Genomic DNA, 15,653 nt, shown 5'->3' with positions numbered 1-15,653 from the left:
CACACAGTAACTTAATGAAAACACTACAAAATGACACAACACCAGTTTAGAAAAATAGGAAATATTTATCTAGACAAAACAAGACCAAAACGACAAAAATCCAACATACACAAGTCAAGTTATGATTTTTTTAAAGGTTTAAAATAAAAAGAGTCTTTAGGTAGTTGTAACAACACACTAGCGCTGCTAGCGTGTAAATGTACCTGGTTTGCGTCAAAAATAACCCCGCACGGGCGGTGTGCGTCGAAAGTAACCCTGCACGGCTGTGTGCGTCGAAAACAACTCGGCACGGCGGTGCGCGTTGAAAAAGCCAGCCACACGACGATCCGAAAGTCCCGCGGCGCAGGGTGCGATCTCTCAGCCTCCGTCAGCGATGCTGCGCGTCGTTTCTCCTGCTCCGGGCGTCGGTTTTTCGGTCGTGTTTCCTGCGGCGTCGTTTCTCAGCTGCGGAACCGGCGTCGCGTCGTTTTCTCAGCCGCGATCGGATTCACGTCGATCTTTTCTCCGCACGGTGCTCGGTGCGTGTATTTTTGTCCTTAGGCTGCCAGCCTCTCCTTTCAGGGTCCCAGGAACTGGAAGGGCACCACAGAGCAGAGTAGGGGTCTCTCCAGAGACTCCAGGTGCTGGCACGAAGAAGTCTTTGCTATCCCTGAGACTTCAATAACAGGAGGCAAGCTCTACATCAAGCCCTTGGAGATTTCTTCTTCAAGATGGAAGGCACACAAAGTCCAGTCTTTGCCCTCTTACTCTGGCAGAAGCAGCACTGCAGGAAAGCTCCACAAAGCACAGTCACAGGCAGGGCAGCACTTGTTCCTCAGCGATCAGCTCTTCTCCAGGCAGAGGTTCCCCTTGATTCCAGAAGTGTTTCTAAAGTTTGTAAGTTTGGGTGCCCTTCTTATACCCATTTTAGTCTTTGAAGTCACATTCCTTCAAAGGGGACTCACACCTTCTTGTGAAATCCTGCCTTGCCCAGGCAAGGCCTCAGACACACACCAGGGGGCTGGAGACAGCATTGTCAGAGGCAGGCACAGTCCTTTCAGATGAGAGTGACCACTCCACCCCTCCCTCCTAGCAGAGATGGCTAATCAGGAAATGCAGATCACACCCCAGCTCCCTTTGTGTCACTGTCTGGTGTGAGGTGAAAAACAACCCAACTGTCAAACTGACCCAGACAGGGAATCCACAAACAAGGCAGAGTCACAGAATGGTTTAAGCAAGAAAATGCTCACTTTCTAAAAGTGGCATTTTCAAACGCACAATCTCAAAATCAACTTTACTAAAAGATGCATTTTTAAATTGTGAGTTCAGGGATCCCAAACTCCACCTGTCCATCTCTTCTCTAGGGGAATCTACACTTTAATCATATTTAAAGGTAGCCCCCATATCATCCTATGAGAGAGAGACAGACCTTGCAACAGTGAAAACGAAATTGGCAGTATTTCACTGTCAGGACATATAAACCACATTACTATATGTCCTACCTTATCCATACACTGCACCCTGCCCTTGGGGCTACCTAGGGCATACCTTAGGGGTGCCTTACATGTAAGGAAAGGGAAGGTTTAGGCCTGGCAAGTGGGTACACTTGCCAAGTCGAATTTACAGTGTAAAAATACACATACAGACACTGCAGTGGCAGGTCTGAGACATGATTACAGAGCTACTTATGTGGGGGGCACAACCAGTGCTGCAGGCCCACTAGTAGCATTTGATTTACAGGCCCTGGCACCTCTAGTGCACATTACTAGGGACTTACTAGTAATTCAAATATGCCAATCATGGATGAACCACTTACATACAATTTAAACAGGAGAGCATATGCACTTTAGCACTGGTTAGCAGTGGTAAAGTGCTCAGAGTTGAAAAGCCAACAGCAACATGTCAGAAAAAATATAGGAGGCAGGAGGCAAAAAAAAGTCCGGGGATGACCCTGCATAAGCAAAAGTCCAACACGACCCCCTACCAGCCTAAAGCCAGGGGAGAACAATCAATACCTTGATGTACTTCCCTGATTGGGGCGATAGAACAGGGACCCAGGTCCACAACAGCAGGGGCATGTTCCAGTTCTACGCCTTCCTGACTCCAGTTGGATCCCTCTGTCCATACTCTCAGGGCCCACTAAGCTAACCCAAGGGGAACCCTTCTCCACATCTACAGACACCATCTGTGCAACACCTAACTTTACTTTGCTCACAGATGTATTGCAATGGGCAGATAGTACCACTAGGGCCAACACAGTGGTGTTGCCCACTCCACCCCCGGGGTGTGACTCTCGTCCTCCCCCCCCCAGGGGCAACTCTGTCCACCAGGACAGCAAGCCACAGTGGCCCCAGACAACTGTCAGGGATGAGAGCCCGACCTCAGGCCTCTCTAACCACTGTGACTGTGGAGAGTGGGGGGTGGTAGCCCCAGGTGCCTGGCACCCTTTGACCACTCTCTCTTCCACCAGGTCAGGGATGACATCCTGACCCTGGTCCTCCCCTCTGGGGCTCTGTACCCTTCCTGCAGAAGCGGTACCCCCAGAGTCAAAAACTGTCAGGGTGCTTGTAGAAGCAGTCCTGCACAATTCTTCCATCAGTGCAGGGATGTTAACCTGCAACTGATCCTGCAACCTGGGGTCTGTACCTTCAGGTTGGACCAGGGCCAGGGGTGAGGCTTCCCTCCCCCTGCCCTCTCTTCTGGGGTCCTGAACCACCCAACTAGGAGTGGCCCCCCCAGAAGACAACATGGTAGGGGCACTGTTAGCAGTAGCCCCTTCCTCCAGGTCAGGGGGGACACCCTTAACCTGGCCTCCCAATCCAGGGCCTGTACCCACAGACTGGATCACTGCCTGGCAAACCAGGACTTCTTGGGGGGCATACCTACCCCCTACCAGGTCAGAGTTTACCCTCTGAACCTGGTCATCCAACCCAGGGTCACCACCCTGCGGTTGAACCACTGCCTGGCACACCAGGACTTCCTTGGGAGCACACTTACCCCCCATCAGGTCAGAGTTTACCCCCTGAACCTGATCATTCAACCCAGAGTCACCACCCTGCGGTTGAACCATTGCCTGGCACACCAGGACTTCCAGGGGGGCACACTTACCCCCCTCAAGGGACACACTGTCCCGAAGGGCCACACAAGAGTCTGGCTGGCGCAGGTCTCCTGACCTCTGCCCATCTGACAGAGTCTGGATTCCCCCCAGCCCAGAAATGGTCTCACCAAGGTCATTCATGGGGGGCTCTGCTCTCAGAGCTGACCCCTGACCCTCCAGGTTCTCCACTGGGGTCCGCAACCCCCTCTCAACCCTCTGTCTGGACTTCTGCACCCCCTCACTAGGAGTGGTACTGCCAGACACCAGAACTGGTGGGACGCTGGCTACAGCCGCCCCCCCAAGTTCTCCTGACACTGTGGGGTCTCCCTCAACAGATGGCCCTATGGTACAGGCTAGGCTCCCCTCCTGGTGTTCCCGCAGGGAACCCTCCAGGACCTGGGACCGGATCTCGGGCACCTTGGGCCTCAACCCATCCCCATTCCCTCTCCTCTGAGACTGGACATGGGGTCCCTCACCCATCCCACTACACTGGGACCTACCTGGGACACTACAATCCTTCCCTACCTCACCTGGTTGGGAACTACCTAGACCACTCCTCTCAGGAGCACCCCCAAATGCCTCTTCAGACTCTCTGGTACTCACCCAGAAGTCTGCCTCCATTGTAAGCTCCCTGGGGTCAGAGAACTCACACTCCACCTGGTGTTGGCATAGCTCTGGAAAATAAGGACTAGACATATGCTCTCCAGCAATTACATCACTCAGCCCCTCACATGAATTAACCAAAGTACCCTTCACCCAACCATCCAGTGACTCTGCTTTGAAAAAGCACCCCACATCACCCTCCTGAGACCGGTGAGACAGTACCTGACTGTCCCTGACACTCAACCCACACTCTTCTGGGATGTCTTCACACTCCATAACCAGGACTTCTACCTGGGGGGAACCCCTCTCCCTGTCACTCTCAACTAGAGTCAGTAGAGTGTCCCTCCCACCAGTAGGAATATGACTCCCCATGCCAGTTCCCCAATCTACCTCAGAGACCCTGTGCATCACTGGAGCTACCTCATACCCCTGAACCTCCTGGCGTGTGTTAACTCCCTCCTTCAAGTAGGGCACCACCTCTCTGGGCATGTGCACTTCTTCAGCAGTACTGGATACAAGATTTTTGCTGCCACCATCTGAACTGGATTCAGCCCTCATGGCCTCCAGCTTCAGCTCTTCACAGCTCAGCTCTTGAGCTGCAATCCTTTCTTTTTCCAGGACTAAGGCTCTCTGCTCCTCAGCCCTCTCAAGCTCTGCATCTAGCTCTTCCAGACTCCGGATTCGAGCTAGGAGCCAATCATCTCTTTCTGTTCCCTCCTCAGAGCCGCTGCCCTCCTCTTCGGAGTAGTCCTCCTCCTCAGAGTCATTTGGTGGTGTTGCCTGACAACGTTTCAATTCATACTGAAACAGGGCTGACTCAAGATCCTCCCTTCTGGATTTCTTGTTCACAGCCAGTCCCCTTTCCATGCAGAATGCTTTAAGCTGCCACTTTTTATACATAAATAGGTGCCAGAAATTGACTTCCATTCTGCAAAGGCTTCACAACCAAAAACCAAAGTCCAAAAATATTAGCAATACTTCCAGGAGGACATCAGAGAACAAAAAGCAGAATCACAAGACAAGTAGTATGTGGTCACGTAGTGGTCTGAGATCAAAACAGTAGTGTACACTTAATTACTGTATGTCAAGTACAAATACAAGTCCAATCCCGACCGCTGGTCACCAATGTTAGAAATGGGGTCTTTGGTTGACAGTCAGGTTACCCCCTGTTCAAGCAAGGACCCTCACTCTAGTTAGGATAAAAGAGAATCACCCTCAGCTAACCCCTGCTTACCCCCTTGGTAGCTTGGCAGAGCAGTAGGCTTAACCTCAGAGTGCTGGGCGTAAAGTATTTGTACCAACACACACAGTAACTTAATGAAAACACTACAAAATGACACAACACCAGTTTAGAAACATAGGAAATATTTATCTAGACAAAACAAGACCAAAACGACAAAAATCCAACATACACAAGTCAAGTTATGATTTTTTTAAAGGTTTAAAATAAAAAGAGTCTTTAGGTAGTTGTAACAACACACTAGCGCTGCTAGCGTGTAAATGTACCTGGTTTGCGTCAAAAATAACCCCGCACGGGCGGTGTGCGTCGAAAGTAACCCTGCACGGCTGTGTGCGTCGAAAACAACTCGGCACGGCGGTGCGCGTTGAAAAAGCCAGCCACACGACGATCCGAAAGTCCCGCGGCGCAGGGTGCGATCTCTCAGCCTCCGTCAGCGATGCTGCGCGTCGTTTCTCCTGCTCCGGGCGTCGGTTTTTCGGTCGCGTTTCCTGCGGCATCGTTTCTCAGCTGCGGAACCGGCGTCGCGTCGTTTTCTCAGCCGCGATCGGATTCGCGTCGATCTTTTCTCCGCACGGTGCTCGGTGCGTGTATTTTTGTCCTTAGGCTGCCAGCCTCTCCTTTCAGGGTCCCAGGAACTGGAAGGGCACCACAGAGCAGAGTAGGGGTCTCTCCAGAGACTCCAGGTGCTGGCAGGAAGAAGTCTTTGCTATCCCTGAGACTTCAATAACAGGAGGCAAGCTCTACATCAAGCCCTTGGAGATTTCTTCTTCAAGATGGAAGGCACACAAAGTCCAGTCTTTGCCCTCTTACTCTGGCAGAAGCAGCACTGCAGGAAAGCTCCACAAAGCACAGTCACAGGCAGGGCAGCACTTGTTCCTCAGCGATCAGCTCTTCTCCAGGCAGAGGTTCCCCTTGATTCCAGAAGTGTTTCTAAAGTTTGTAAGTTTGGGTGCCCTTCTTATACCCATTTTAGTCTTTGAAGTCACCTTCCTTCAAAGGGGACTCACACCTTCTTGTGAAATCCTGCCTTGCCCAGGCAAGGCCTCAGACACACACCAGGGGGCTGGAGACAGCATTGTCAGAGGCAGGCACAGTCCTTTCAGATGAGAGTGACCACTCCACCCCTCCCTCCTAGCAGAGATGGCTAATCAGGAAATGCAGATCACACCCCAGCTCCCTTTGTGTCACTGTCTGGTGTGAGGTGAAAAACAACCCAACTGTCAAACTGACCCAGACAGGGAATCCACAAACAAGGCAGAGTCACAGAATGGTTTAAGCAAGAAAATGCTCACTTTCTAAAAGTGGCATTTTCAAACGCACAATCTCAAAATCAACTTTACTAAAAGATGCATTTTTAAATTGTGAGTTCAGGGATCCCAAACTCCACCTGTCCATCTCTTCTCTAGGGGAATCTACACTTTAATCATATTTAAAGGTAGCCCCCATATCATCCTATGAGAGAGAGACAGACCTTGCAACAGTGAAAACGAAATTGGCAGTATTTCACTGTCAGGACATATAAACCACATTACTATATGTCCTACCTTATCCATACACTGCACCCTGCCCTTGGGGCTACCTAGGGCATACCTTAGGGGTGCCTTACATGTAAGGAAAGGGAAGGTTTAGGCCTGGCAAGTGGGTACACTTGCCAAGTCGAATTTACAGTGTAAAAATACACATACAGACACTGCAGTGGCAGGTCTGAGACATGATTACAGAGCTACTTATGTGGGGGGCACAACCAGTGCTGCAGGCCCACTAGTAGCATTTGATTTACAGGCCCTGGCACCTCTAGTGCACATTACTAGGGACTTACTAGTAATTCAAATATGCCAATCATGGATGAACCACTTACATACAATTTAAACAGGAGAGCATATGCACTTTAGCACTGGTTAGCAGTGGTAAAGTGCTCAGAGTTGAAAAGCCAACAGCAACATGTCAGAAAAAATATAGGAGGCAGGAGGCAAAAAAAGTCCGGGGATGACCCTGCATAAGCAAAAGTCCAACAACCGGGAACTAAACCCTGAGGAGTTCCTTCGAGTCTCCAGTTGGTAGCTCTCCCAGGGCCACAAAGTCACGAAGGGTTGCAGCAAAGCCACCAAGAGAATTATTTTGAATATTTCAATATGTGAAAATGTAAAATTAGACCCCGACGCAGGTCTTCCTACCACAAATTAACCCTCCAATCCACACCTAAAATACAAATCATCTTCACTGACCCATGTAGTTATTTCATGGGCCTGCCAGCAACTGACACAGCCAGACATAATTGTGGAGTCAGTGATTGCCACAACACCCAAAACCCCAGGAATAAGAACAGCTAACAGCAATCTTAAGGTACGATCTCAGCCATTTCTTGGTATTTGTTCATTCCTTGGATGTGCACAAAATTGCCAAAGAACCAAGTGCGTAGTTAACATTGGTGCAGCTAGTGCAGTGCACCAGGGCCCAGAAGTGAGAGAGGCCCCGTCTGTCCTGCACCTGCTGATGCTATTTCAGAGGTTTGAATTTTTTGTTTTTTAAACACAGTGCATGCCAGGGGCTTGTCAATGCTGGCTTTACAGGGTGGGGGAGATAAAGAGGGACAAGAGAGAAGGGAACTATAAAGAAGAGAGGAAAGGGATGAAAGGAAAGGAAAGTAAAAGAACAGGAGGAGGGCAGGAAAATATAACAGAATAGGAGAAGGAATAAGGTTGAGCGAGAAGGAAACGGAGATAAGAATGAGCAAAGTGGGCAAGGGAAAAGGAAGAGAAAGTAACCAGAAATCATTAGAGAAGGGAGGAAGAAGGTGAGGATGCGCCAGTGACAGAAGAATGGGAAAAGAGAGAGACTGAGAAAGGGGATAAGGAGGAGAATATTAAACGGACAAGGGAGACAAGGAGGTCAGGGTGGACCTAGGGAGGTGAGAGGGAAAGATGGGTAGAATGAGGAACTCAGAGACCTGTAAATTACAATAGTGTAGCAGGTGCAGCAACACTGGGGTCCAGAGGCACGATGGGTGTTGCACCTCAGTTATAGCAGTATTTTAATACTGACTGGAGGGCCTAGTTCCATTGCTTGCACTAGAGCCCACGACCCCCAAGCTACGCCACCACAAATAACACAAGTTTGATCGCCGGGTCTGGATGAACCCATATATGTGCCAGGGGTTACCTTCAGAAGCACCAGAAAGTATGAAATAAATGGTGGGAACCTCTGGCCTTTCATGATGTGTTAGGAACCAAGATGAGCGTTGTTGATGGGAAACCACACACTGTGATGGCATTGTATGTTCTGTTGCATTTCTTCCACGATTGGAATGTAAGATATCATGGAAACATGTTTCTCAAAAAACCTCCTCTATCTTCACTCAGTCTTTGTAATTGCTATTTAGCACATCTCTACAGTCCCCGAAGCCTAAAAAAACACCAAGGTTGTACCACTCCTAAATTAAGACCACACCTGGTCCCCACTTCTGTGGTACAGATTAGCACCCCTTTCTCTTCTTTTTTTTTGCCTTCCAAGAATAAAAAGACATACATTTCGAGCTCTCTATCTTCTTGGAATCCAATGTCCTATTTGATCCTCCTTAGGTCAGTTGTTGCCTCGGCCGCAGGACGAAATCTTTCCTCGTGTCCTTCCTGAGCAACATATTTATGACTGCGGATTTTCACACCATTTCTCCCCATATCTTAGTGCAAGGAGTTGCTGACGGGCAGAGCATTGGCCTGGGGGGTCGCTCTTCTTCAGATCGCCTGCAACCTGACTTTCACTTTCAGATCATTGGTGTATTTGGCTCCTCAGTGGCTTCCCCAAGCATCACTTTCGCCGAGGTAAGGCGTATGCACTGACCTGTGAAAGTATTTTGAAGGCCACCGATGATGTCCTCCTTGCAGCACTAGTCCTCCTAGATTTATTAGTCAACTACGGCTTGGTGTATCGCCAGATTCTATGTCATGGCTGAGGCTTTGAGGTATACATTCTCTTCTGTTGCCTCCCTGTTAACAGAATTGAAATAATATAACAATATTCAGGTAGAGGTGACCGGGGCCGATCTGGATTGGTTCGAATCTGTCCTCTTAGACCACCACATCCACGTCAAAAGAGGTTCAGCACTTAGCAGACCTATCTACCCAACAGGTTTTAACAGGCTTTGTCATTGTCGACCAATACGACCACCATTTCCAGAACCATGTTAAAGACACATAGCTCTATCTCCACATGAGAAACCGATCAAGAAACATCAATACTTGGAGCACCTCTATTATTGGAGGTTATATAGTTTGCTTGTTTCTAAAAAATGATACTAAAACAATTGAATTCAAAACCTTCACCTTCTCAGATGTGCTGTCTCAGTTACCTATTAATATTCTCTAGATTAGGGTGACCACCCATACATAATTTTCACAGACTGCCTGTAATTTCGCCCTGCCGTCCATTGTCTGTGATGAAAGGCTTAACGGATAGCATTTATCCGTAATTCAAGCCTTTCACCTAAAGGACAAAATGTTATTAGGACAGATCAGTTTTCCCAGCTAGATTGAAAGGCAGGCGGTCTCCTGTGCTCTGAGGGAGGGCGGGGCAGACAAACAAGAAACAGGCCTGTTAGGCAGTGTGTTTCCTTCCCTAAATAAATGCCTATGTGCACAACTGCTAAATCTGCAAATGCAAAGGGGCTTAGAAACCTCCATTGACTTTACTCAAAGGAGTCACTTGAAGCTTTCTGATGACATCTGAAGACATTGTCTTTTAGAGAGGTACTGTAATGGTATTCCACAATGAGCTGTGGAGTGTGTGGTTTTAATGGACTGTTATAAAAATTTTTAGTATTAGGTATAAACTGTGTATTATTCAAATCTGTATTTTAGGAGGACTTTTTTTATTTAACCAAAATATATTTGCCATTTTGTAGCAGCCTATATTATGATGTGTGTAGTGCATGATTAAAATAAGGGCTTACACATTCACAGTTCTTTCAGAGATCTCGGTACCTCATAGTACTAACAAACATTGGTAAAGCCAATAGGTCTCATCTATGCAACAGTTATTCGCTTTTCTAATGTGTTTTAGCCATGTTATACACCAGAGTGGCTACTGTTCAGCCTGGCTAAACACTAAAAGTGGCATACAATAGAGTGGCAGAGAGTGCAGTAGTGCAGAATGGTGCAGTGGCATAGAGTGCAGAGCAGACTCGAGTGGCCTAGAGTGCAGTGGCATAGACTGGTGCAGAGTGGAGTAGGGTAGAGTGGTGCAGTGCAGAGCAGAGTATAGTGCTGTAAAGTGCAGTGATGTAGTGATGTAGAGTGGAGTTATGCAGAGTAGAGTGGTATAGAATGCTGTGGAATAGAGTGTATTGGTGCAGAATGCAGCAGTACAGAGTAGAGTGGTGTAGAACATAGTGGCGGCCAGTGCAGTGTTGCAGAGTAGAGTGTCAGAGTGCAGTGGTGTACAGTGCAGTTTTTGTAGAGTGCATTGGTGTAGAGTGCAGTGGTTTAGAGTGCAGTGGGGCAGAGTGGCATAGAGTGCAGTGGCATAGAATAGATTGTTTCAGAGTAGAGTGCAGCGGCATAGAGTGGAGAGTTGCAGGGTAGGGTGCAGTGGTACAGAATGCACTGGCGCAAAGTGCAGTTGAATAAAGTGGATTGTTTCACAGTAGAGGGAAGTTGTGTAGAGTGGTGAGGTGCAGGGTAGAGTGGAGTTGCGTAGAGTGGCATAGCGTGTGATGGCATAGAGTAAAGTGATGTAGAGTGGCATAGAATGCAGAGTTGCAGAGTAGATTAGAGTGATGTAAAGTGTATTGATGTAGAGTGCAGGGGCGTAGAGTTGAGTGTTAAAGAGTACAGTGCACTAGCATAGAGTGTATTAGCATAGAGTGCAGTGGCGTACAGTGCAGTGTTGCAGAGTGGCATAGAGTGGCGTTCTGCGGACTAGATTGGTGTTGAATAGTGTGCAGAGGCATACAGTGCAGTGATGTAGAGTCGTAAAGTGCATTGGCATAGAGTAGAGTGGTACAAAGTAGAGTAGAGAGGCGTAGTGTGAAGTAACAGAGTGAAGTGGCATGGAATGGTGTAAAGTGGAGTGATGCAGAGAAGGGTGCAGTGGTGTGGAGTGGAGCAGAACAGAGTGGACAGGAGTATGCATGGTGTGGAAAGATACTGCCATTACAGACAACACGTTTTTGATTGAAATGACCATTACATGTGCACAGATATAGTTTTTCAAATAAAACTATACATTGCACAGATGATGATGTGTGGAAATTGCACCACCTAATGCAATGATTTATTTTAATCATATAAAGGTACTTGTTTCCAGCACAGTTCAGAATAAACAAAAATGTGCTGCAGTTGTACTCCTACTTCTGATATATTCTGAAGTTTATGTAAATGTTGTCATGTAATAAAAAAAACTCTTTCAGAACCCTAGTATCCAACAAGATCATTGCATAAATCCTCTCACTTTGAAGTCAGAGAAAGAAAAGTAAACACTAAGTTCCCACCGAAGACAGAGCCTGACATATGACCTTGTTCTTTGAATGCACAGCAAATGTGATGAGATAAGAACAAGATTTACAGGCCTGTTTATAGAAAGGGAGCACTCGGAAGGATGCTGTAATTAAGGTTTGGGCAAGGGAAGTGACAAACTCAAGCTGCTTAGCCTAAAAGAAATAAAGCTAGCAAACTGAAAGCAACGGAATGTGAGTTACAAACCACAAAGCAAATGGCAAGCAATGGGCGGAATGCATTCCCAAGGAAGCTCTATGAATGTACTTAAAGTGACAGCCTTGGGATACTTTGTGGGAAAGGTTAGGATTTTAGCTCAGTCTGTATCTTGCAGAGGTCTGGCCACATCAATCACCCAGGTAGTATGACGAGAAGACCTGGAGTGGTCTCCATGTTGCAGGAAAGGTTTGTACACGCATCCGATCAGTTTGCTACCAGCTCCTTATGTGTAGATCTTCTGGCACACCTCTTGTGGTATTAGTGCTAGGTGACAAACACGAAAAAGGGCATTTAATGATTGTTTAAGGTGGTTGTGAGTAAGCCGTTGACCGGGGTGAAGCTGGTAGTCTGACACAAGGGTTTAGAAATGTAGTAGCTCGCCGTTCAGAAACAAATCCCCCAATTTTAAGACACCTGCGGCATGCCACTGATGGAGTTGCTCTGAGCACAGCCGTCCTGTGTGAGTGGGAAGGTTTAGCAAAGGTAGCGCAGGAGCACAGGGTTTCTTCGTATAAGTGAGTTTACTGGTTCTAACAAGGCAAGAGAAAGCTCTGCATGATAACCCCGGATGGTGATCCGTAGAATGGACAGTAGGAAACAATGAGCAGTGCAGTAAGCCCTCCTTAAAAGTCTTTACGGATCGCAAGCAGGGCGGTGGGCAAAAAGCCAGCAAGCCACCCATTGGACCTGTGCAGCTGAATAATAGCGTTCTAAGCCAAGAGGGCCTAATTCACCCGAATCACAGGTAGCTTTAGAGTGGAAAGAGCTACTCCACGGTAACCCAAGCGACCAAATCAGATGTGTGGCATGTCTGAATAAGGAATGAAGGAAGAGTAGGGGAAGGTTTGCAAAATAATTTTATCATCTGGGTAGCCCACCATCTTCACTAGTGCCATGTGGCCCACTACAGAAAGCAGAAGAGAAGACCAAAAAGCAAACTGGGCTCGTAGGGACCGTGACGCTCTGCCAAGATGTCCATCCTGCAAATCAGTGGGAGAATGGTGGATATTAATCACTAGGTATCGAAAGGTAACTGGTTCCCAGTTCAATCTAAGGTCTAATTGTATATAAATGGGAAAACAGTGCCATATGCTAAAGGAACACTAATTACATTTTAACCTTTTGTTTGTGCAATTTACATCCCAAATATTTTGAAGATTCTATGTGTAGTTGACACTTAGGGATAACCCAGATCACTAGTTTGGCTTTTGCTCAATTTCAAAACCATTTTAAGACATGGACAAAGCAGACAATGCTTTGCACAACCTTGCAAGGGGTCTGGCCCCTGCTCACCCTTCACAAGCACTAACTGCAGACCATTGCACCAGAACAGTTTTCCAAGGTGGGTGGGTGCTGCTTGTTCAACCACTTGACAGTGCCTCTTCTGTTTCTCTCCTGTCTGCAGAGGCAACTCCCCAGATACCCAATACTTTCCAAAAGTCTTGGTGGACCCATCTTGTCTGATTTTAGGAATTGTCCCACTTTGTTCTTCTCTTCCTTATTTATCCAGTTCTTAGCAACAATCAGTTGCCATGGATCTCCCACTTGATATCAGTTTCATCCTCCTCTTTTATGTTCTTTTATTGGTAGTCCTGGCTCCCAGTTCTGAGATAAATGTACCATCCCAGACATACACTCTAGAGCTGTGAGACTACAGACAAGTTGTTGGTACTTCACATCATGACATTAGGTGTGAGACTCTCGCCCACACCATCTGCCCTGCCTCATTAAATTTTTTTAGGTTGAAAGTCCATGGGCGGTTGGGGTGAGCCAGATGTTTTTGTTCAATTTATTTAAACTAAAATAAGGTTAATTACCTTAATGTTTCCCAAACTGTTTGCCAGGGGTTTTAAAATGTTCAGAAACATAATCACAATTTTGCTGTTACTTTCTCTTCAAGAAAGATTGGGTAGATTTGGGTAGGGGTGATGGCCTTGACACAGTGCTGAAGGACATTCATTTACTACTGAACAAGGACGTAATGTGATACCTGAATGTAGCATACCAACAGGCAATCACAAAAAGACGACAGTGAATAAATAGTGCTATGTTAAAAAAGGGTAAATAAATGCACTGATAACATAGAGAGGCATGGCTTCGCTTGGTCTCTAAAACTGACATTTGTTCTTGAATTTTTGTCCTGAATTTTGACCCTTCGTCCTGAATTGTTCACAGTTGTGTCCAGAATTTGCCTCAATGCCAGGTGGTCACCCTACCCTAGATACGAATATATAATGTGTTCGACATATAGTGAGAGAGATATATATGTTGAAGCACTGAGCAATTTCTGACATCGTGTGTCTAACGTAGAGCGTCAAACGATTCTGACTTTTCTTTTCTTCTTTTGGTCTCTTTTATTTCCTCAGATAGCTATCAAGAGCTTTCATTTTTATTAAAATAAGTTTGGGACACGTTTTATCTCTCTTGTATCGAGATAAAAGTTGTGTTCGTGTAGACGTTGTAAGTGATCTGTACCCTCTTTTTCATGGCTCATATGGAAAAATAATGAGAAATATCATTAATAAAGACTGAATTTACGTATCGATAAAAATCTGAAACTAAGCCGCCAAACTGTGATATAGGGAGCCAATGCCAGAGAAATGCCTTAATTTTCATGGGCACGCACTGGAGGAATTCTTTAGTTCAGGAAAAAGGTGGACAACGCACAATATTGGCAAATAAACAGAAGAAACTGTGGAGTGCTCTGTCTGACTTCGAGCCATGCAGAGGATATCCATGTCAAATGTCCTCATTTCACATATGAAGACAACGGCCAATTCAGGCTTTTTAAGTACAACTTTCTACACTGGAAGGCGTGGCAACAAAACTACAAATCCCAGAATGCCATATCGTGGCAAGTTGCTTGTTTTTTACCTGGCGCATCAACAGTGTTGAATGAGATTCCGTGGGCCGCGGACCCGTCCATACTTCTTTCGGCAGTTACCGAGCAGCACACACCTTAGATGTCAGAAAGTCTTCCGTACAGCCTCACCTTAGGGCTCAGAGGCATGTGACCTCGGACAGAACCAGGATGCAGAGCAAAGTGCAGCCAGGGATAGTTCTAAAAAAAACAAGCTCTCCCCATTTATGTCTTAAAGGCACAGATACCTCGGAAGGACCCAGTAGGTTGCTGGATATGGACTCTAGCCGTCGGAGCCCGCCTACCGGGCCTCATTTGGAAGCAAACAGCACGTTTGCAAAGGGCAGATTTCTGTTTCATCAGGAAGTGGGGCAGGACGCTAAGAGTATGTAGTGGTTCTATCTTCATGGGGAGGTCATATTCATGTCAAGCATGTCCTTGCCACAGGAATGTCCCCTACATGGTAAAATTGCACTGGCCTGAGTACTCCATTGCATGCATATCTGGTGCACTTTTATTGGCCTTCCAAGTTCCCTAGATCCATGCCTGGTGTACTGCCCCAGGTTTTTACTTTGATTTCTTGATTTCTGGAACTTGTTGTCTTGTTTATTCTGTTATAGAACAGGCCTACAAGTTCCGGAATTTAAAGAAAAAAAACAGAACTGGAGCAGCACATCACGCATAGGCCTGGGAAACTTAGCACCTATGCTTTTGAGAGAGCATAGCTTAAATCATCTATATTAACATGAAATGTTTATGAATTAATGTGTGATAATGCCGCATAGAAAACGATGTAATGAATTTTTGTTTAAACGTGCACTTGAAATGTGACCACGGGGAGCGTCCGCCAATGTATACGTAGACTAATAAAAATGACTAGTGTTATAATTTACTATAAAGAATAAGTTTTATACTAATTATTAACTATTTGCGCTATTGAATTTGTGCTGAAATCCTTGTAGGCCTTAAGTTAGCATGAGCCGAAGCTGAGCTGCTTGGCTCTCATATTAAATGTATTTTTCCTATCTTGCAGTGTGCTGACTCGCAAAAGGACATGACCTCTTGTTTTCTTCAAACTAGAAGCTGAATGTAACCATAGCAGATCCGTTCCCATGAATTCTTCATTGCTTGTAGAAATTATTAGGCAAAATGCAACAGTGTAGATTA

The 15,653-nt window shown here is 46.5% G+C and overlaps 1 protein-coding gene across 1 annotated transcript in view; it reads right to left on the bottom strand.

The window, feature by feature from the left end:
* CSAD (cysteine sulfinic acid decarboxylase) overlaps positions 1-14,606 on the bottom strand; it is a 171,697-nt gene extending 157,091 nt beyond the window's left edge. The window contains exon 1 of the mRNA XM_069230940.1: positions 14,501-14,606. Within this exon, the coding sequence (XP_069087041.1) occupies positions 14,501-14,552 (52 nt within the window). The 5' untranslated portion in view covers positions 14,553-14,606. The remainder of the gene's footprint in view (positions 1-14,500) is intronic.
* Between the last annotated feature and the right edge of the window lie 1,047 nt (positions 14,607-15,653).

Source organism: Pleurodeles waltl, chromosome 4_2 (assembly GCF_031143425.1).
Source record: "Pleurodeles waltl isolate 20211129_DDA chromosome 4_2, aPleWal1.hap1.20221129, whole genome shotgun sequence".
Classification (NCBI taxonomy): domain Eukaryota; kingdom Metazoa; phylum Chordata; class Amphibia; order Caudata; family Salamandridae; genus Pleurodeles; species Pleurodeles waltl.
The sequence above is the reverse complement of the archived record's forward strand: the minus strand, read 5'-3'. Positions and strand labels throughout refer to the sequence as shown.